At 42.5% G+C, this 22,428-nt stretch overlaps 2 protein-coding genes across 2 annotated transcripts in view; one reads left to right on the top strand and one right to left on the bottom strand.

Moving 5' to 3' along the window:
* Positions 1–22,428, bottom strand: part of CPI1 (cyclopropyl isomerase) — a 301,987-nt gene that overhangs the window by 189,512 nt on the left and 90,047 nt on the right. The gene's annotated exons all lie outside the window — the stretch shown is intronic.
* On the top strand, positions 670–20,714 carry LOC149153124 (uncharacterized). The gene is made up of 5 exons (XM_089439274.1): positions 670–1,525; positions 1,640–1,781; positions 1,906–2,166; positions 20,033–20,229; positions 20,503–20,714. The coding sequence occupies exons 1-5, from the start codon at positions 718–720 to the stop codon at positions 20,712–20,714; spliced, it is 1,620 nt and encodes a 539-aa protein (XP_089295400.1). The 5' UTR covers positions 670–717.

Genomic DNA, 22,428 nt, shown 5'->3' with positions numbered 1-22,428 from the left:
GGGCCCTGTCTAAAGACAAATGCTGAAATTATCCAAAAAGCCATGAGAGCATTGGGAGAATTAGAGCACACTAGAGACGCCAAAGAAGAACTCAAAAGGCAACTAAGAAGGTCAGTTGAAGGAAGTGGGCCAAGTGGCACAGGTTCTACTGCAGCGTCAGTCAATCCGTTTGCTGCATCATCATATTTTGTTCCTCGAACCACACCTGGTTCACAACCAACTATCGGTTCAATGATGAAAAGAACTGAAAAAGAAAAAGCTGACAAGTTGATGACAAAATTTCTCCTCTGGAGTGATATTCCTTTCAGCATTATAAGGAATAATCCATTTTTCCAACCTACTCTTGATGCTGTTGCCAGTGTTGGCCCGGGGTACAAACTCCCTTCTCTTCATGATTTCAGAGGCCGGCTTCTTCAAGATGAAAAGCGTGACTGCACCCAAAGATTGGAGGATTTTAGGGCATCATGGGCACAAACAGGATGCACTGTTATGTCAGATGGTTGGACTGACCAAAAGGGGAGAACCCTTATAAACTTCTTGGTTAGTTGTCCCTTGGGGACTATGTTTATCAAATCTGTTGATGCAACTCATCAAATCAAAGATGCAAAAAATTTATGTGATTTGCTGGATGTGTTTATTTTGGAGGTGGGTGCAGAAAATGTTGTCCAAGTCATAACGGACAACGCTGCAAATTATGTTGCTGCTGGTAGATTGCTTATGGACAGGCATCCTACTTTATTTTGGACACCTTGTGCTGCCCATTGTATTGATTTGATGTTAGAGGACATAGGGAAAATTCCCTTTGTCAAAGAGGCTGTTGACTCATCAAAAACCATCACAAAATTTATTTACAATCACACATCTGTGCTTAGCTTGATGAGAAAATGCACCAACAACAAAGAGTTGGTGCGCCCCGCCATTACACGGTTTGCGACGAGTTTCATATCTCTTCAATCCCTCTTGAATTCTATGTGGGATTTGAAGAGAATGTTTGTTTCAGAGGAGTGGCGTTCTTCGCCAATGAGCCGCAAACCAGAAGGAGAGGCCGTCTGCAGACTTGTTTCATACCAAGAAGACTTCTGGGCGGGAGTGCAGGAGGTGTGCGCTGTCACAGAACCTTTGGTAAAGGTTCTTCGGTTGGTAGATGGTGAGAAGCCCGCAATGGGCTATTTGTATGAAGCCATGGATAGGGCCAAAGAAGCCATTCGGTCCTACTATGATGACAAGGGAGATGATGGGTTCCAGAGACAACTCCTTCTATGGAAGGTCATTGATGAGCGATGGAACAACACACTCCATCGTCCCATTCATGCTGCTGGCCTTTTCCTGAACCCTGCATTTTCTTATGCATGTGGGTTTAATTTTGATGTTGAGGTCGTGGAAGGATTATTAACCTGTGTCCAGAAGATGGTGAAAACTCCAGAAGAACGTATGGAGGTCTCTAGACAAATTGAGCAATATAAGTTGTCAGGTGGCACATTTGGCTTTGAGATGGCTATCAATGATAGGACGGTTAAAATCCCAGGTATTTTTTAGTTTGTAGTATGTACTTTGTAACTTTGTTTCAAATTTCATTGTTTCTTCAAATTCCATTTTTTTCTTATGTTTATTTAAAATTTTCTTTGTAATTTTGTTGTAGACGCATGGTGGAAGATGTATGGTGGCAGAGTACCCCTTTTGCAAAATCTTGCCGTGCGCATCCTCAGCCAAACATGCAGCTCCTCGGGATGTGAGCGCAATTGGAGTGTATTTGAAAAAATACACAACAAGAAGCGCAATAGGTTAACACTTAAACATTTAAAATATTGCAAATTTCCAAATAAATTTTTGAATTCATTAAAGTTTTAAACAATATTTTTTTTATAATATTAATTATTAATTTATTATTTCATGAACTTTGTACAGGTTGGAGTCCCATAGACTTAATGACATGGTCTATGTCTACTACAATCTTCGATTGTGGGTGAAACAACTAGAGAAGACACCTGATACGGAAGCCATCTCATTGGATGGGATTGACACCACTGCTGAATGGAGGGTTGAGACCGAGAGGCCTCTCATGGATCCCACTGAGGATTGGTTAGTGCAGGATGAGGGGGAGGAGGAGGGGGAGGAGGAGGAGGAGGAGGAGGAGGAGGAGGAGGAGCAGGAGCAGGAGGAGGAGGAGTTGGAGGAGCAGGAGGAGGAGGTGACACCGCCTACCCGGGCTACCCGGGCTACCACTACCACCAGTAGAGGACGTGGTCTCCGTCCACCTCAGCCTCTTGTAGCTGCTACTACTAGTTCTTCAGCTTCTAGAGCACGTCAGACTCCACTGCCATTTCCACCACCACAGGCACCAGCTTCTACATCTAGAGGGAAAGAGAAAGCTGTGCCATATTCTCGCAAGAGGGGCAGAGGAAATCAATAGGATTAGACTTTCATTTTATTGTATATGACATTATGACATGATGAGATACATTATCATATTTTTTGTTGATATTTTGAGGCTGAGTTGGACTTGGGACTCAGGACTTACTATTCAGGACATGATTCAATGTTATGTGTGATTTTAGCGCTAGAAATGATATTGAACATCTTATATATTAGTTTTTTTATCATATTTATGTGTCAATGTATTTATTTTATGTTGTAGATGGTTTAGATATTAAAAAAATTGAAAAAAAATGAAAAAAAATGAATATTTTTGTGCCAAACGATTTTTTCCGATTTTTTCCCGATTTTTTCCCGATTTTAACGATTTTTCCGATTTTTTCCCGGCGCCGATTAAATCCCGATCGCGATGTGTGCAACATTGTTCCAAAGTTTAATTCCTTTTTGACCCACGAATTTTTTATGATTTCCACTTGGAGAAATTTAATTTCTCTCAAATTAATTTTTTGACTCAAAAATAATTATTTTTCTAGCTATTTATTTTCTTTTTATTTTTGCCAGAAAAATTAATTGAAAGACTCAACAGGGGAATAAATATTTTTTTCACCCTCTAAGTGTGTCTATAATAAAATAATTTAGCCATGGTGTCTAAATATGAGTAACCATGCACTAAATTATTCCTAGATACACTTTTACATCAAGTAATTACAATATCAACCCTTAGAAGAGGAAATACACATTTGACATAAACCCTCAAGACTTTACCCAATTCTGCGACAAGACACGTGATCTAGTATGAAAAATACAGACTCGTTAAAGACTAGGACTCACCTAAGACCTTGTTAATAAGTTCCACCCTAACTTTAGGGTATATCTGGGAGAAAAACTCTACTGATTGTTTGTGTTTACAAACACACATAATTCGGGGAGGTTAAAAAACTCACTATGATGAAACCCTTTCATAAGAATCATAGGCTTACCTAGGTGTTATCACACGGGTTAATAGTCATGCCAGAATCATTTACAATAAACTTGCAGAATTTGGGATTACAATGATGAATTTGAAGCAAAATGATGGCAATGATCTTGAAAAAAAAAATCCACTGCTTTGTACTCTGCTCTTGAACTGTTGACATGTATATGGTCAACAGCGTGCACAAGTGCTCTCTCTCTGTTAACCCAAATTGTCAGTCCTAAATGTGCCACTAAGTCACCCTCAATCCGTGCACTATACTATCACCAAGGAATCCTTGATACCAGAAACCTGAGTCATCCTACTCAATGTGAAGCACCACTTGCTGCACTCGCGATCCAACAAGACATAGTCACCAAAAACACTTCGCATATCGCCAATAAGTAGAGCACCCTGATCATGTGGAACCCTGACCAACTCCTCAAGGAGTTTCCCTACTGAGAAACCAATCTCATGCACTTCACGAGTAGACTCCTGAAGATACAATCCAACCCTTGTGGAGATGAATCCTCGTCAGCTTGAACTCTCCATGATCTCCTCCTGCTGATCATCCTGCCATACTGGTGAAGTACCCTGTGCTATCAGTGGATCATAAGGGGGCGAAACACTCTGTAAAACTGAAACCCAATGGAAATCTACCTAATCTCCTCCTGTAGAAAACAACTCATCCCAAAGGGTAGTTGAACTACCTAGCCTGTAATGTCGGGATCCCATTCTAATCTCAAAAGGATACCACCATGTTGACATTACACCACTCTGAATATAACCGACTACCCATTGTGCTCATATCGTATTGTCCTCCCTTAGAACCTGATGGTGAAATATCTATAAAGGCCAAACATATTTTGCACAAGCATCTCCACGATGTCAAAGCCTACCCATCCAAGGCTAATCTCGATCTTGAGCAGCAACAGGGAAATCCTGCCTCGCCATACAATGAAGGCCTCAGTGATCCCCTAGCCAAATCGAGAGTTCACAACTCCCAATCCCTACTGGTTGTTGTTGTTTAGTATGGAGAGTTGTTGAGACCGGCCCATGCCTCATCTTTGATCCCTATATGCTACCAATAGATGAATGTCATGTATCTATAATCAGCCAGGAGCATGCTAAACCACCTTGCTCCTACCAAATCACGCAAATAAATCTATTATCCTATCTCCTAATGATGCACACTAATATTGTTTAGAGTTTAAACATCCTCCTGTAAGAAAGGTCTGCAATCCGTTGTACAGGCTCATGTAATACCTCGGAATGTCCTGCCAAAAGTGTGTCATGCATCTCCCTGAGTGTGAGCTCAAGGACAAAACATATGTTATTTCTATAGTAGATTGGGTCATCCCCAAGCCTGCACATGACAACTCCAACCCTGACCATATGCCACAATTGGAAAGTCTCTCTTCTGATGCATTATGTTCCATCCAACTATCTCAAGTGAGTCTCCCGCACCCTGTTGCTCGTGTTGAGAGTATCAAGGGACAATAGCCAAATCCTCTATGATTATAAGCAATACAGAGGAGAAATAGGTGTATGATTCGCAATAGGTATGATCAAGAGATGCTCATCCGTGCCCTCATCGATCTTGGGTAAGCCAAACCCAATGGTATGCAGGACGTCCTTGTCAGGAGATCTCTCTAGAGGCAACACTCAAAAATCCCGTTGTGCAACATCATACATTGTTGCACACAGCCATGTATCCCCGCACTCCTCTACATAACACTGAACTCCATGGCATATCTTTGTGCACCACTGCATACCTCTACCTATTGTTGTACCACCCTGTATCTTTTAGCATCCCACATGTGCCAATGTATCTGCCACTCTGCTAGTGAACCCATCATGATGTGAGTCATATCATTTCATCTATCCTGGAAGCGTTGAGCAGCCTAACTCCCCACATGCTAAGGGGAATGTCATTGTTGTGTCGATCCTCGTGGCTCCTGTGCCTAATACATCAATGGAAGAATATCGTCTCCATATAATGCCCTGCCTGGTGGCATACTAATGCATTAAAATAACTCCTAATAGGGCATGTTGACCACCCTGTAACCCCATACATGAACGATGTACCAAGTCATCTCCTAAAGTTGGCACACTTCTCTGTCAACCCAACTCGCCACTAGCGCTGACCAGTACTCTGATGGGAATATGAAAGAATGCGAGTGTGGTTGCTTTTTGTAGCATCGAACAAGTGCTCTAGTCTCAAACTTTGTGGAGAGGCTAAAACACATGAGAGCTCCAAAACCTAGAAATCATTTCTGGAAATTCCACCTAGAGGTAACTCAATTAAATTAATTGATCAATAATTAAAAATGCCTATGTCTAACTTAGGGAAATCCATTAATTAATAGGAATTAAATGAGAAAGTTGAGAATTCTCTAAAAGCTCACATGGATCAACCTAGAGATGATCTTAGTCGTTGATCAGGACTTAATAATGGCAGTTGGTGTGCGAATGAAAGATTATAAGAGGAGGTTGATGCAATTGGAGCTAGACACACAAGAGAGAAGCCAGTAGTGTGATTTCCTTGGCAGATCAAGCTATCCAGCTTCAAAGCTCGAGCAGAGGAACAGAGTTTGAACCAAAAGGGATGCAAAGGGGTAGAGCCAGTGATTCTGGAGGAAGTTTCCAGTTCAGGAAAGTCGAGAGAGGAGGCAGAGTTATTTCTCTAGGAGGTTGTGCAGGGACTGCGCAGCGGCCTCAACAAGGCAGTTTGATTTGGTTGAGTAGGAGGAGGATTCAATTGCCAAAGGTCAGAACAAATTTTCCAGAGGGTCAGAGAATTCATCTCAGAGCAGCAGCAGTCAATCAGAAGAAGATTCAAGGCAGATTCAAGCAAAGCTTGTGAGTGACTATGTAAGGCTTGTGCAGAAGTTGCACAGAGGGGTCCGAGTTAGCCAATTCAATTATTCAAGTGAGCAGACTGAGTCGGGATTTTTCCAAAGGGTCAGAGAATTCATCCCAAAGCAGCAACAGTGAATCAGAAGAAGATTCAAGGCAGATTCAAGCAAAGCTTGTGAGTGACTACGTAAGGTTTGTGCAAAAGTTGCACAGAGGGGTCCGAGTTAGCCAATTCAAGTGGGCAGACTAAGACGAGATTGCTTGTGGAGGAGGGTAAATTTACCTCATTTGATTTTGCTAATATTTCTCTCAGATTGGATTTCCAGTTTGGGCATCCATAGATTGTATTCAGAATTTCATTGTTGCACAATAATAAATATTAAAAACCCCCATCTGTTGCACTGGTTTTTCCGCATTGGGTATTTTTTAGGACAATTGCCCAAAAATAACTATGTCAATTTTTTATTGTGTGTGTTAGCATTTTCTCAGTTTCCAGTTTATTTCCGCAGTGTTTTTAGTTGTGAAGAATTGCAGTGTTATTAATTCAATATGTTTTCGTAACAAAATAAACGACATAATTTATCAGTTAGAAGAATTAATTCCAGTTGTTGCAATTTAAGGAAAATTGCACATGGTATCAGAGCTAGTTTGACAGATCAAAGGATCAGAAACGAAGAGGGAGAAATTCGTTGCTCAAAGGGAGCAGCAGCATAATTTTTCCAAGGTTTGCACAGAGTCTAGTCAGGCAATTCGAACTACTAGGCAGAGCGGTCAATTTTCCAGTGCAGGAGACAGGAAAAATTCACAGAGCCTAGTAGCAACTCCAACAGGCAGTGGTGAAGCTGGGAAGCAATTCTGGTGAAGCAAATTCATATTTTCGCAGAGCAGATTCTTGATCTGGGCAAAGTTTATTTTGCAACTAGACCTGCAGTAGCAGAATCAGCGTCAAGTGGAAGAGAAATTGCATGCACTGAGGGATTTTTCTCAAAGCGTTTCCAATTTCAGTCTTGAAGGAAATATGAAATTTCCAGTTGCAGAGGCAGAACTAGCAGGCAAGGCTGCGCATTCCAGAAAGGAGTGCGAATTGCAGAGAAGGTAGCCAAGCAGGAGAGGAGGAGATTCCTGTTTTTTTCCCAGTTGTGAGTTTTGCAAAAATGGCCTCAACAGGACTTCGTGATCAGGACAAATTAGATGGTGCATCCAACTACATTATTTGGAAAGCCAGAATGTCTTTTCTACTAGAGGAGTTTGGTTTGACGATGTAGGTAGAACGAGTTATAGTCACACCTACAAATCCACAACAGCTAGAGAACTACAATAAGGAGATGGCCAAGGCAAAGCAGTTGATCCTTGATGGAGTTTGAAATCATATAGTCTCGCACTTAGCGGCCAAGAATACAGCCAAATAAATGTGGGATGCTCGAGCAGCGCTATATCAAAATCTTTCCGAGTATCAAAAGATGTTCCTGAAGGAGAAACTGAGAACCATTAGGATGCAGAAGGGAGGAGTTACACCCTACCTTACTAAGATTCAAGATATCTGGAATGAGCTTTCTATCGTAGCAAAGACACCATAAGAAGTTGAACTTGTGTGTGTAGCCATCAATGGTTTCACGACCAAGGCATCACTAGACGAGATCAACTACTTGGTTGGGAACGATTGTGGACAAATTTCACGCAGGAGGAGATGTGACTTGCTCTAGTCAAGAGTAGTCTCGGTGGTAGCAACAGAGGATTGAAGAGTGTGAAGGAGGAGGAGAACGTAGCCCTTGCATCGAAGGGAAAGGCAAAGAAAGGTCCCAGTCAGGGACAAGGCTCATAGGGAGGAGAGGAGAAAAAGGACCTGTTGAAGGTCAAGTGCTTTAGGTGTGGTGAGTACAATCACTACAATACTCAATGTCCTCAAAAGAAGAAGGACAAGGAGAAGCAAGAGCAGGCAGCAGCTTCTGCAAAGATTGACTAGTTGTCCTCCAGGTTGGAGGAAGATTTCTCTTTGTATGCAGCTATACCTCCAAGAGAGAGGTGGGGAAACATTGAGCTCTAGACTCCAGATTTGCGCAGAGCTAGGCAGCATCCCTTGAGGGTAGCATCAACAAGGGCTTCCTCATGGATCAATACTTTTGCTATGGGGGCCCACAATATTCAGTAGCAGATGAATCAGTGTCAAATGGCATAGTCAGTTCTTGAGGGGCAGTTGCAGTACTAGTTGTAGTTAGATTCTAAGAAAGCACATTGCAGTTGCAGTGCAGATAGACTCAATGGACAATGCAGAGACCGGTAGCAATTAGTGACTCAGGAGACAGTTGCAGTCCATGAATATAGTGATTCAGTATTTTTGGATCTCAGTTGCAGTAGAGCAGCAACATGAGATCAGTTGTAGCGCAAAGCAAAGTTGGCATCAGTACAGTTGTATAGTGCAGTGTCAGTAGCAGAACGGATGAAGTTATGGTTCAACGACAATGTGGCAGATGAATCAGGGTTGCGCAGTGGTTGGTGGGCAATGACAGTTAGCCACAGTTGTCAAACATCAGCAGCATATATGGGAGATGACGTTACGAGATAAAGAGAACACCTTCCTTGCTAAGAGGGAGTCTTCATTTTTGTAGCATTGGAAAAGTGTTCTAGTCTCAAACTTTGTGGAGAGGCTAAAACACATGAGAGCTCCAAAACCCAAAAATCATTTCTGGAAATTCCACCAAGGTACAACTCAATTAAATTAATTGATCGATAATTAAAAATGCCTAAGTCTAACTTAGGGAAATCGATTAATTAATAGGAACTAATTGAGAAAGGTGAGAATTCTCTAGAAGCTCACATGGATCAACCCAGAGATGATCTTAGTCGTTGATGAGGACTTAATCATGGTCGTTGGTGGGCTAATGAGAGATTATAAGAGGGGTTGATGGGGTTGGAGCAAGACACACTAGAGAGAAGCCAGTGGTGCGAGTTCCTTGGCAAATCGAGCTATCAAGCTTCAGAGGTTGAGCAGAGGAAGAAAGTTCGAGACAGAAGGGACGCAAAGGGGTAGAGGCATGATTCCGGAGGAAGTTTCCAGTTTCGGAGAGTTAGGAGAGGAGAACGAGTTATTTCTCTAGGAGGTTGTGCAGGGACTGTGCAATAGCCTCAACAAGGCAGTTCAATATGGCTAAGCAAGGGGAGGATTCAATTGACGTAGGTTGGAATAATTTTCCAGAGGATCGTAGAATTCATCCAAGAGCAGCAACATTCAATGAGAAGCAGATTGGAGGCAAATTCGGGCATAGTGTGTGAGTGATTGCGCAAGGTTTGCGCAAAAGCTACGCAGAGGGGTCCAAGTTAGCCAGTTTGAGTGGGCAAACTAAGCAAGGTTGCTTGTGGAGGAGGGTAAATTTACCTCATTTGATTTTGCCAGTATTTCTCTCAGATTAGATTGCCAATTTGGGCATCCATAGATTGTACTCATAATTTCACTATTGCATAATAATAAAAACCCTCATTTGTTGCACCGGTTTTCCCGCATTGGGTTTTTTCGGGAAGAATTGTCCAAAAATAATTGTGTCAAATTTTTATTGTGTGTGTTCTAGCATTTTCTCAGTTTCCAATTTATTTCCGCAACATTTTTATTTGTGAAGAATTGTAGTGTGATTAATTTGATATTTTTCCATAACAAAATAAACTGCATAATTTATCATTTAGAATAATTAATTCTAGTTGCTGCAATTTAAGGACAATTTCACAAGTGCTTGGTCACTAGGTCAACCAACCCACCAACACCATGGTCATCCTCGACCTCGAGTATATAATGGAATGCCCCATCTGGATCCCAATGCCAACTTGGCTTCCAGTATCGACTCCACTTGTGTCAACTGAACCTAGATCCCAAATGGATGTTTCCTCGTTTGAAACATACATGTCTCCGCATCCCACGAGTGCGTAATCAAAAACATGTGTCATACCTCTCTGCAAGTGCCAGTTCAACTGGGAGCTCCTCGTGCTCAACTATCACAGTTAGCTGACTGTCTGCTATGGAGGATGAAGAACACATAGAACTCAACTCCATACCAAGTTGCTCGACATGCAACTTCAATTCTTAGAGGGCCATCTGAGTGCTCTTCAAGGATTCCTAGGAAATCTCAAGCTCATGAATAAGCCTGTCAACTTCCTCCACTTTCCCTACTAGAGCATCATGATATACCTCAGCAAGTACAAGTAGGTGATCTTTGTCTAAGAGGAGGTGCAGGTGGTTGGATTTCATCTCTACCAATGCCTCCCTGAGAGTTTGGAAATCTGTGAGTGAAGGCTCTCTCCCAAGCCGTCATGTGTCACTGCACTTCTCCAACAATAATTTGCCACCAGTGCCTGCCTATCATCAAAATTCTTCAAGGATACAACAATCATATCTTCACCTACCTTCAATTGCCCTGCGAAATGATGGGACTCATGGTGACCACCATCATGCATACCAAGATCATCTTCCTCTATGTCACCCTTCGTGCATGTTGCCACACAATCTAGCAGGGGTCCTAGGAGGGGTACCTAAGAGACAACAACTAGACCAAATGACAACAATGGGACAAAGACCCACTATCACCTCAGTTAGTGTCCCCTACTCTTTACGGCCTTTCACCGATGGGAGGAGTCTTGGTATGTAGGGAAATCACTTGTAATGATAGGATCAGGGACAACGTATAAAGTGATTTCCAAGGCCCATTCAAAGGAGAGGCTCAATTATGCCTTGATGAAGGAAAGGCTCTCCAAGAAAGCGCTAAGAGGAGAGTCAAGAGCTAGGGTTACAAATATTCAATGATGATGAGCATGTCTAGGATCAAGACTTCCAAGGTGAGGCAAGACTTTGCTAGGAGCTTTGCAAGTTGATTCTTCTTCAAAATAGGGTTTTCGCTCCACTAGAGAGACCTAGTGGAAGCCTATGCGAGACCTAGGGTTTGAGTAATCGTGGGAGGAAATCCTCCAATATGATCACTAGGTCAAGCTACGGTAGCGAAAGGGTCAAGAATGATCAGTTTCTCAGGGTTTGATGTGCAAATGACCCTAAAGAAGACCTCTCAACCTATGATGTTCAAGATAGACTTTCAAATATGCAACTAAGGCTTGAGTTTAAACCGACTGTGGGAATTGCTACAAACTTGGAGACCAAATAGAGGAAACACCTATGTGAAAATTCCGCAAACTGGAATCCCTACTGCAGCAAATGATTAAACTTCCCCTATTTGTTAATTTCTAAAGCAAATTATTTACTACTTCCTACAGCAAATATCGAAGCTAATACACTACATCCTACACCAATTAAATAGTATGCCCAAACAAGAATAGAACAATAGTGAAAGATACAACACAAATGACACAGTATTTTTTGGACAAATGTCCTCGAAAAAACCCAATGTGGGAAAACCGATGCAACAGCGTTGAGGGTTTTTATTATTATGCAGTAGTTTTCTGAATACAACTCTAGATGCCCTCCCGGCAATCCAGTTACAAAGAAATAAACTAGCAGAAGAAATTTGTGAGATTACCTCACTCTACTTGGCAAGTTCCGGCTAATCTGGCAGCTGAACCAATGTATCCCCAGCTATTTCCGCGTTTCCCTTGCATGGGCTCTGCATCAACCTCTAAGACTCTGCGTCTGCTCAATTGTGAATCAATTTGCCTTCTAGAGTAGTTTCCAGCCCTCCCGACTCAGAAATGTCAGCTCCCTCCACAAATTCAGATTTCTGCTTGGAGACTGCGCTCCTTCTACGTGAGCCCTTCTAGCTCAGCGTCAACCTCTGCGTGAGCCCTTCTGGCTCAACGTCAACCCGTCCTGGGTCCTATGCTGCCTCCTTCTGGTGTCTCTTTGCCTATCTGTTGCGCATCCTGGGCTCTAGAGAACATACTCCAACCCAATTATCCCTACCCCTCACTGCACAAGCTCACTATCAATATTCTCCCGACAGCTGCTCTACTTCAGAGAATCGAATTTCTGAACACACTCTGTGTGTTCTTCAAATGCCCATCAAGCCTTATGTTATAATCCTCTTGTTGATCAATCAATGGCCCAAATTAGATTTTAATCAATGGCTAGGATCATATTGACTTTTGAACTTCGCCGCCTTCTAGAAGTTACACCCACAGTTTAGATTAATACCCATTTTAATTTCCTAAGTTTTAACTTAGGGTCCCATTAAATATAATTAATTATTTTAATAAAACTGTCTCCAGGTGGAATTTCCCAAAACGATTTCTAGGTATTGGAGAATGCGTGTGTCTAAGCCTCCCTGCAAATTTTGAGACTTAGAGCACATCCGATGCTACTAAAAATCAACACTCCCTCTCAGCGAGGAATGTGCTCTAACAATGCCTCCCACTGAAGCATCACCCTGACTTCATAACATCGTCCTCCGCATTGTTGATGTCTGACATGTTGTCTACCAACTACTGCGTTGTTGCTACCACTGTCAACACTGCATTCATACTACAGCTCCCTCTCAAGTGTTGCATCTGTGTTGCTGCTAGCACTGCCACTCCACTACAAACTGTTGCCACTACTCCATCAGCAACAAACAAGCATCCCAAATTATTGAACTAACTATATTTAGTATGATACCACGTGAATGTTGAAGCCTGACTGCTGCCAGTCTATGCACTGACCCTCTGAATCTTCTGCGCTATTGCTGACCTCTACTCTGTGCCATTTTCATTGTTACCAACTCTGCTCTGCATTGTTCAGTCTTTGGCGCTCCTAGCCACTGCAACTCTCTCTGACACTCCTCAGCGCTATTCGACACTAGTCCATCCTGCTACTTCTGATTTGGGCTCCTATAGCAAGGAATTGATCCGAGAGGTGGGCTCCTCAAGGACCCTACCTATCTATAGCTTTGTCAAACTACAGCTCCAAATCAGCCCATCTCCCTCCTGGAGGTATCTCGATTGTCATGGCGAACTCCTCTTCCTCGATCTTCGCGGGCACAGCGTTCGAATCGTGTTTCTCATCCTGGTCCTTCTTCCTGAGAGGACACTGTGTTGCGTAGTGACCCATCTCACCACACCTGAAACACTTGATATTCGAGATGTCCTTCTTACGTCTTTGTTGCTCCTGTTGTCCCTTCGATGCAAGGGCTGCATTCTCCTCCTCCTCCTTGGGCTTTGACCCACTGCTGCTGCTTCCTTCAAGTTTAACCTTGACTAGGTCTCTCCTCAATTCCTCTTGTTTTAGAGCTGCCCATATCTCATCCCAACTCGACAAAGCTGCTTTGACCAGGATACTCTAGACAAAGACTTACCACTCGTCTAAGACAGAATTGGCGGCCAGTCTAACCAACTTTGAATCTTGAGGTGTATGCCCCACAGCAGACAATTCATCACGGGTCTCCTGAAACTTCGTGAGGAATGGATCCACATGCTCCCCTTTTTGCATCTGAGCAGATCTCAATTTCTGCTCAAGGTACATCTTCTGCTGCTCGGAAGATCCCTGATATAACGTAGACAAAGCATCCCACATCTCCTTAGTAGTCCCTCTGCTAGCGATGTGACAGACCACATGATCCTTCACTCCATCGACGATCATTCTTTTTGCCTTCACCAACTTAGCCTTGTATTTCTTCAACGGATCTACATCTACAAGGACAGCAACCACATTGTCGACATATGTCTTGAGGGCATGCTAATCTACAAGGAATGACATTCTTGCCTTCCAAATGACATAGTTGGATGCCCCAACCAACCTGTCTTGATCCCTTACGCCACTGGTTGCCATTTTTGCCACAAATGTCAAAAATCTCCTCGCTCCTTTGCGCTGTTTGCTGGGCTAGCCTACGCACTCCCTGCTGGAGCTAGTAAAATTGTTGCCCCTTGCTGTTGCTCAGCTCGTGAGAATTCGAATTCCTTGGCTAGGAATTCTTTGAGGAAGAAATTCCCTCAACCATGGTTCTCCTCTCTCTTCTAAAGATTTTCTGCCCAGCAAACTACCTGCAAAAAAATTTGCGTCCCATCAGCTTCTCCTCACGTTGAGGCTTCAGCGCTGCTCCCTCTGCCCCAGCAAACTTTCGAACTGGGAGTCCTTCCTCTCTATCGACTCACTCAAAGAGAGACTGCCTCGAAAATCAGCCCTCCAGCTAGGACTGCGCAAACCCTCTAGGGTTTTGAACTGCTGCCTCATGCAGCTTTTTCAATCTCCCTCTTCTGCTCAGCATTGGGTTCTCTGGCACTGCTCTTCTTGTTCCACCTGCAGCTCTGACACCATGTGAAAATTCCACAAACCAGAATCCCTACTACAGCAACTGATTAAACTTCTCCTATTTGTTAATTTCTAAAGCAAATTATTTATTGTTTCCTACAACAAATATCGAAGCTAATACATTGCAGCCTACACCAATTAAATAATATGCCCAAAACAATAACAACACAATAGAGAAAGATAAAACACAAATGACAGTATTTTTTGGAAAAATGTCCTTGGAAAAACCCAATGCGGGAAAATCGGTGCAACAGCTCTGAGGGTTTTTATTATTATGCAGTGGTTTTCTGAATACAGCTTTGGATGCCCTCCCGACAATCCAATTACAGAGAAATAAATTGTCAGAAGAAATTTGTGAGATTAGCTCACTCTACCCAGCAAGTTCCAGTTGATTCGGCAATTGAACCAACATATCCCAGCTATTTCTGTGCTGCCCTTGCGTGGGCCCTGTGTCAGCCTTTAAGGCTCTGCATCTTCTCAACTAGGAATCGAGTTTCCTTCTGGAGCAGTTTCCAACCCTTCCAGCTCAGAAATGTCAACTCCCTCAGCAAATTCGGACTTCTGCTTCGAGACTACGTTACTTCTGTGTGAGCCCTTCTGGCTCAGCGTCAACCTCTGCGTGAGCCCTTTTGGCTCAGCGTCAACCCTTCCTAGGTCCTACGTTGCCTCCTTCTGGTGTCTCTCTGCCTATCTGTTGTGTATCCTGGGCTCTAGAGAACATACTCCAACCCAAATATCCCTGCCTCTCACTACACAAGCTCACTATTGATATTCTCCTGGCAACTGCTCAGCTTCAGAAAATCGAACTTTTGTACTCGCTCTGTGTGTTCTCCAAGTGCCCATCAAGCCTCCTTTTATAATCCTCTCGTTGATCAATCAACGACCCATATTAGATTTTAATCAATGGTTACGTTCATATTGACTTGATCTCCGCCTTCTTCTAGAAGTTACACACACAATTTAGAATAATACCCATTTTAATTTCCAAAGTTTAGACTTAGGGTCCCATTAAAAATAATTAATTATTTTAATAAAACCGTCTCCGGGTGGAATTTCCCAAAACCATTTCTGAGTATTGGAGAATGCATGTGTCTAACTCTCCCTGAAAATTTTGAGACTTAGAGCACATCTGTTGCTACCAGAAATCAACAACCTACACATATTCTTATCCAATCACTTTTGCAAGACACCTCTAATTCAATTCGTAGGCAGCCCTAGTTGGTCATCTAGGAAAGGGGCCGAAAATTTTTGGAGAGAGAAAAAGAAAGGTAAGGAGAAGGTAACCACCAAATTTACTTGGATCAATGCCTAATCCTTGGGCTATATAGTATATGATGATGTAAAATTTCGCCAAAATTGTCTTCAACGAGGCTAAAAAATGATGCCCTAGCAACCACTCTTTAACATTTACCCACCCAAGATCTATGGACTTTCATGGAAGAAAAACAAGTTTCAATCCACTAGGAACATTCATCTACTTGTTATTCAATGAGTAACATGTGCAATTTCACAATCTAACAATATTTACAATGATATTCAATAAAATTAGGGCACAAAGATCTAGCTAGTTGCAATAATTCCACACATTAGACATTATTTCATGAAAAATCTTCAACAAAAATCACTTACAACATAACAAGAGATATATATCCAATCATAGATCAAGAAACAGCTCAAAGAAAGAATGAAATTCCAACTCCCAAATATAGAAATGCATCAAGAGATCTCCAATAGACATCCAAGAAGAAGTGCGAAATTTGTACAAGAGAAAGAATCCAGGTAATGATGATGATGCTCTTCACAAATGAGAGTCGCATTTATTTATATGATCCTCTAATAGTTCGAATTAGCCTAAAATACCCTTAACATTATTTAAATGTGCAAAATAACATGTCATTGGTGACAAGCCCATCAAGTAGCTCATAAAGTGAAGAATAAACCACCCAAAAATGAGCCGAAATGATGAAATCATTGTGCAGAAGGGTCATTGGAGGGCCTCGTTTGAGTCCTCAAGGTGCCATAATGAGAGTGATGGCTCCAAGAATGATAGACAAGGGGGTGACCCCTTGATCTCCAAGTAAAACAGCTTGTGGTGCTCCAAAGTGGCTTTGGAGCACAAGTAGTGGTCTCATGGGTCTCTTGATGCAAAATAAGCTTGTAGACTGCTCCTAATGAGGGCACGGAAGATGGTGCTCGCCCTCCCATGTCTCAAGGATGAGACAAACCTCCTCTGGGCCTCCGATCAACTACCAAACGTTGTATATATTGCTAAGCCAGTTGGGGGTACTGCTTGTCCAACTACATCATCTCAAATATAATGTGGGCCAATGAACAAGTGGTTGAAGGTGTTGATGCTACCCATGGCATGAGATAATGCTCTAACACATGATGGAAACCCATGGCTCTCAATGCTTCCCCTACATGTGTTAATATGACCTTCTGGCGGGCTTGGGCCTCAGTTAAGTTGCCCAGCCCATGACGAAACCACCTGCGAATCCTGTATAAGATCCAATGTGTCTCCTCACCTTCAGGTACAAAAATTTATTAGTACATCTAAGTGAATCAAGCATGTTAGTCAAGGGCACAAATGAGACTTCATAATGGGTTTCCCTTCTAACTTTGGGGCTTTGAGCATGTAATGGTGTTACCACCTTAGGGAGGAGTGGTTGATAAGCAACCCTATTAGGTGTTCCTAGCCCCTTAAGGGAAGGACATGTCCAAGGTACATCCTTCAAGTGGTAGGTGTCCTGTGGATAATGATGAGATGGATTGGGGCATAGGGGTCTCAAGGCCAAACGCCATGGGCTCAAGGGTGGTAATGATGAGGTATGTCCACATATTTGTGTGTATGAATGTAGTAGGAGCAATCATGGCACATGAGTCACCCCGACCTTTGTTTTTCCACCCTTCTTCATTTTCCTTTTGCCTTTCACTTCTTTTTTTTACTGCTTAGGGCTCTAGGGGATGAGCATGTTGTGTATGATCTAGCAGTGATTACCCCCGTAAGGTGGGGCAGTTCACCGCCCACCAGAGGTTCGAACATGCATTGGTTCCTTAATGATGTAGGGGGCACTCATAGGTGCCCTAGGAACCAAGGTGATGGCCATAATGATAAGGGGTAGAGCTCATGTTTGACTTTTCCCACGTGCTAAATTTTATTGTCCCAGCCATCTTTTGCATTTTGTGGTATTATTTCTTTTTGTATGTGGCCATGATATGATTTTATACTCTTTTTTCTAGCTGCATCAACCTCCAGGGCATTGTTCCAAACCCAACCCAAACATGTGGACAAGGAGAGGTGGAGTACCAAAGCCTTGTGGACCCAATGGTCATGTCGACCCAAAGGGGGAAGACGATGAAATAGGGCATGTAATGTGCAAAGGGGAGTGAAAAATATGTAATGGGAAAATGGGACCACGCTACCAAAATCAGGGTTTTCTAGGTAGTGCTCATCCTAAAGTTATAAGCCAATAGGGGAGATCCCACGAGACTAGGGTTGAGGAATAACCCCCCATTTAAGGTGAGGGAACAAGACTATAGTCGAAACCCTTCCTTCTCCAACTCACCCAATAATCCATACCCAAGTGTGCCCAAGAAAAACATGCATAAGCACTTGATTGCACCATGAAAGACATACCTTTAGGATTGGATGGCCCACCATCAAACATATGCTCTCGACAGATGGGCGAGGGGACATATGACTGGCTCAGGAAGCGGAGACATCTGACATAATATCGACTACACTGGTGGTTGTTAGGTGCTACTGGCTATCAGCTGAAGACAAATCTAGGAGAAAATTCTCCTATGGGGTCACCCATTGGTGGTGGGTAACATCTGGCTCCAACTGGGACATGAGTTCTCTGTAGAGTGCACGAACCATGTACTCGAACGGGGAGGTCATGAGAACACCAACAATCCTCTGGGACCGTAGACCTGTTATCCTGCACATCACAAACAATTGTTGGAAGCATTTGTCCTGGGCGTACTTTGATCGCCCATGTTTTCATCGAATGATAATAAAACCATACAAGAAATAAAATCCATTCTAATATGCAAGTTAAATGCATCTATTCTAACATGAGAACATAATATGATGGTGTTAGATACACCAAAACAAATATGCAATGCATCCTAATTTAACATGCATATTACATCATGCAAATGCTAAGCGTAATCATAGAGCCAATGCAACCAAGATATCATTCGATTAATATAAAGACACTTGCCCTTATGATTACTCATGCGATAAACCCAAGAGCAAAGATAGGAACAATAATATGGAAGATCACAAGGGTTGGAGGCACGAAAATATGAGATCCATATACCATAGAAACGAGTAATGGATGAAGGGAACGAAACCAACTTACACCATCAGATCCTTTCTTCTAAACAAAGAATGGATGATCAAATGCCCAAGCTCATGAATTCTCTATCAAGAGCAATCTTAGTGATGTTGTGCATGGTTGCCTTAAGATCATGATGGGAAGGAAGATGGGACGACTGGCATGGAGTGTTAGTTTTTGTAGCATCGAATGGTGTTATAGTCTCGAAACTTTGTGGAAAGGCTAAAACGCATGAGTTCTCCAAAACCCAGAAATTGTTTTTGGAAATTCCACCTAGAGATGGCTCAATTAAATTAATTGACCATAATTAAAAATTTCCTAATTCTAACTTAGAAAAAATGGTTAATTAATAGTAATTAATTGAGAAAGGTGAGAATTCTCTAGAAACTCACACAGATCAACTTGGAGATGATCTCAACCATCGATTAAGTTTTAATTGTGGTCGTTGGAGTCCCAACTGGAGATTATAAGAAGAGGTTGATGGGTAGATGGAGAACACACCAGTGCAAATACTCATTTGCCTAGGTAGTTCGAATTCCTAGTAGCAGGAGTGATTCAACAGTGGAGATCAAGCCAGTGGGTGAGTAGCACGTGGCAGAGGGGCAAAATAACAGTGTTCTGGAGGGGTTTCGAGTTCTGGAGAATTAGAAAGAGGAGGTCGAAATTATTCTCTAGGAAGCAGTGCAGGGACTACGCAATTGCTTCAATAGAGCAGTTTGATCGCGCTAAAGGCAAGGTCATTTTCAATTCCAGACGTTGGGAAGATTTCCAGAGTGCTGAAGAGATAGCTTTTAAGTCATCAGAAGGCAAGATGGCTTGATCAACAATAGTTTTGGGTTGAGCGTGAGAGGGTCTACGCCGAGGTGACACAAGGCCTGCGCAGAGCGTTTGGGTGGCTAGCTTTTCAAAGGTAGTCAAGTATCAGGATTGCTTGGAGAGAGGGTAAAATCCATCAGTATATTTTTGTCAGTATTTCTCTTGGATAGAATCGCCAATTTGGCAGCATTTTATTATACTCAGATATTCTGCTGCTACATAATAATAAAAACCCTGATTTTTGCACCAACTTTCCCACATTGAACTTTTTCGAGGACATTTGTCAAAAAACAACGGTGTCACAATTTTTGTGTGTAGTAGCCTTTCTCATTTTCTAGCATTTTTATTTCCGCAGAATTTATTTTAATTTGTAAAGAAATTGCAATGTGATTAATTCAATATTAATCAGAAAATTAATAAACTTAATAATCAGTTAGGGAATTAATTCCAATTGTTGCATTTCAAGGAATTTTCACATAGTATCAGAGCTAATTTGACAGGCAGGAAGCTCAGAGGCAAAAGAAAGAAAATTTTCGTTGTTCAAAGGGAGCAACAACCCAAAATTTCCAAGGGTTGCGCAGTGCCTAGTCAGGGAGTGCGAATTGTTGGGCAAGCGTTTGATTTTCCAGTTGTGGTGGTAAGAAAGTTCAATTTGTGCAGAATAGTGATTCCAGCAGGTAGAGGGAGCAGTAGCTAAGGTTTTCGCTAAGCAAATTTCTTGTCTAGGCGTAGAATGGTTTTGCAACTGTTTTGTTAGAGTAAAATCAGTGTCAGGTGGAAGAGAAAGTGCACACACACAGAGAATTTATCTCAGAGGGTTTCTAGTTCAGAAATCCAATATTTCCAACTGCAAGGCAATTTTTCTCACTCCATAAGGGAGTGTGAATAGTAGAGCTAGCAGCCAAGCAGCAGAAAGAGGGAAATTTTGATCTCAATTCGAGTTTTTGCAGAGATGGCCACAGTCGGGCTTAGAGATCAGGACGGGGTGGAGGGAGCTTCCAACTATATCATCTGGAAGGCCAAGATGTCCTTCCTGCTAGAAGAGCAAGGCCTGAAAACCTATCCAAATAACGTTGTGGCAGTACTTACTGATGCAGATCAGCAGAAAGAATACAAGAAAGAAATGACCAGGGCGAAGCAGATGATCATGGATGGAGTCTAGGACCATATAGTCTCACACATATCAGCTAAGAATACGGCCAAAGAGATGTAGGATGCTCTCACGAGGTTATATTAGAATCCTTCTAAGCAGCAGAAGATGTGCCTGAAGGAAAAGCTGAGAAACATCGGGATGCAGAAGGGTGAAGGCAATGATCCCTTTCTCACCAAAGTTCAGGATATTCGAGATGAGCTTGCATTTATAGGAGAAGCGCCTCAAGAAACAGAGCTTGTGTGTTTGGCCCTAAACAATGTCTTTGAGGAATGGGAAATCTTCGTCCAAGGTATTTTGTGACGAGATGCATTACCAGGATGGGACAGGATGTGGTCAAACCTGCAATAGGACAAGATGAGGCAAACTCTAGTGAAGGTCTCCATCAGCGACAAGAGTAGCAAGGGATCGAAACGTGTGAAGGAGGAAGACAATGTCGCCCCTGCATCAAAGGGGAAAGAAAAAGGTCCTGGTCAGGGACAAGGCTCGCAGGGAGAGAAGAAGAAGAAGAAGGATTTGTCCAAGATCAAGTGCTTCTGGTGTGGCGATTTTGGCCACTACAGTATTCAATGTCCTCAAAGGAAGAAGGACAAGCAAGAGAAGCAGGATCAGGCGGCAACATCCGCAGAGATAGACAAGTTGTCCTCTAGGCTGGAGGAAGATATCGCCATGTTTGCAGCTATACCTCCAAGAGTGAGATGGGGCGATATGGAGCTTTATTCCCAAAGTTGCGCAAAGATTTGGGCAAGATTCAGTGAGGCAAGCATCAGATGGTGTTTCCTCATGGATCATTACCTTGCTACGGGGGCCCACAGTATTCAATAATAGGAGGATTAGTGTCATTTGATGCAGTCAGATTCCAGAGTGACAGTTGCAGACTAGTGGCAATCAAACATTGAGGATCACAGAGCAGTGTTGATAGCAGAGTAAGAGGTTCAATGCAGAGTCAGCAGCAGCGCAAATTTCTCAGTGGACTATGCAAAGGCAAGTAACAATCACATGCTTAAGATGAAGAGACAGTTGCAGCACAGAGACACAGTTGATTCAATATTTTGGATACTTCTCAGTTGCAGTCGTTGCAACAGCGACAGTAGCTTGAGAGGGAGTGTTAGTTGAGTTGCAATGCAGATGCAGAGTTGGAAACAGTACAAGATGTACAGTGCAATGTTAGCAGCAACACAGATGCAACAATTTGGTTCAACTACAGCCAGTGGCAGATGAATCAGAGTTAGCGCAGTAGTTGGTGGACAATGGCAAGCAGCTACAATTGTCAGACATCAGCAACGTGGTTGGAGGATGTTGCAGAGACAGGGTGTTGTGACAGTTGTGCAGCACTAGTTGGAGAGAACACCTTCCTCGCTAAGAGGGAGTGTTAGTTTTTGTAGCATCGGATGGTGTTCTAGTCTCGAAACTTTGTGGAGAGGCTAAAACACGAGTTCTCCAAAACCCAGAATCCTTTCTGGAAATTCCACCTAGAGATGGCTCAATTAAATTAATTGACCATAATTAAAAATTTCCCAAGTGTAACTTAGGAAAAATGGTTAATTAATAGTAATTAATTGAGAAAGGTGAGAATTCTCTAGAAACTCACACGGATCGACTTGGAGATGATCTCAACCATCAATTAAGTTTTAATCGTGATCGTTGGAGTCCCAACTAGAGATTATAACAAGAGGTCGATGAGTAGATAGAGAACAAACCAGTGTAGATACTCAGTTGCCTAGGC

Source organism: Pinus tabuliformis, chromosome 9 (assembly GCF_031772625.1).
Source record: "Pinus tabuliformis cultivar Carrire ecotype Pingquan chromosome 9, CPIR1, whole genome shotgun sequence".
NCBI classification, from domain to species: Eukaryota; Viridiplantae; Streptophyta; class Pinopsida; order Pinales; family Pinaceae; genus Pinus; species Pinus tabuliformis.
This window is presented reverse-complemented; position numbering and strand designations above follow the sequence as displayed.

Excerpts from the sequence above, each read along its gene's own strand:
- LOC149153124 (XM_089439274.1), top strand. The coding sequence starts at position 718 with ATGGACAGGCATCCTACTTTATTTTGGACACCTTGTGCTGCCCATTGT. Across the intron at positions 1,526-1,639 it reads TAGGACGGTTAAAATCCCAG|ACGCATGGTGGAAGATGTAT; the intron begins GTATTTTTTAGT and ends ATTTTGTTGTAG. Across the intron at positions 2,167-20,032 it reads CAGGAGCAGGAGGAGGAGGA|TATCAGAGCTAATTTGACAG; the intron begins GTTGGAGGAGCA and ends ATTTTCACATAG.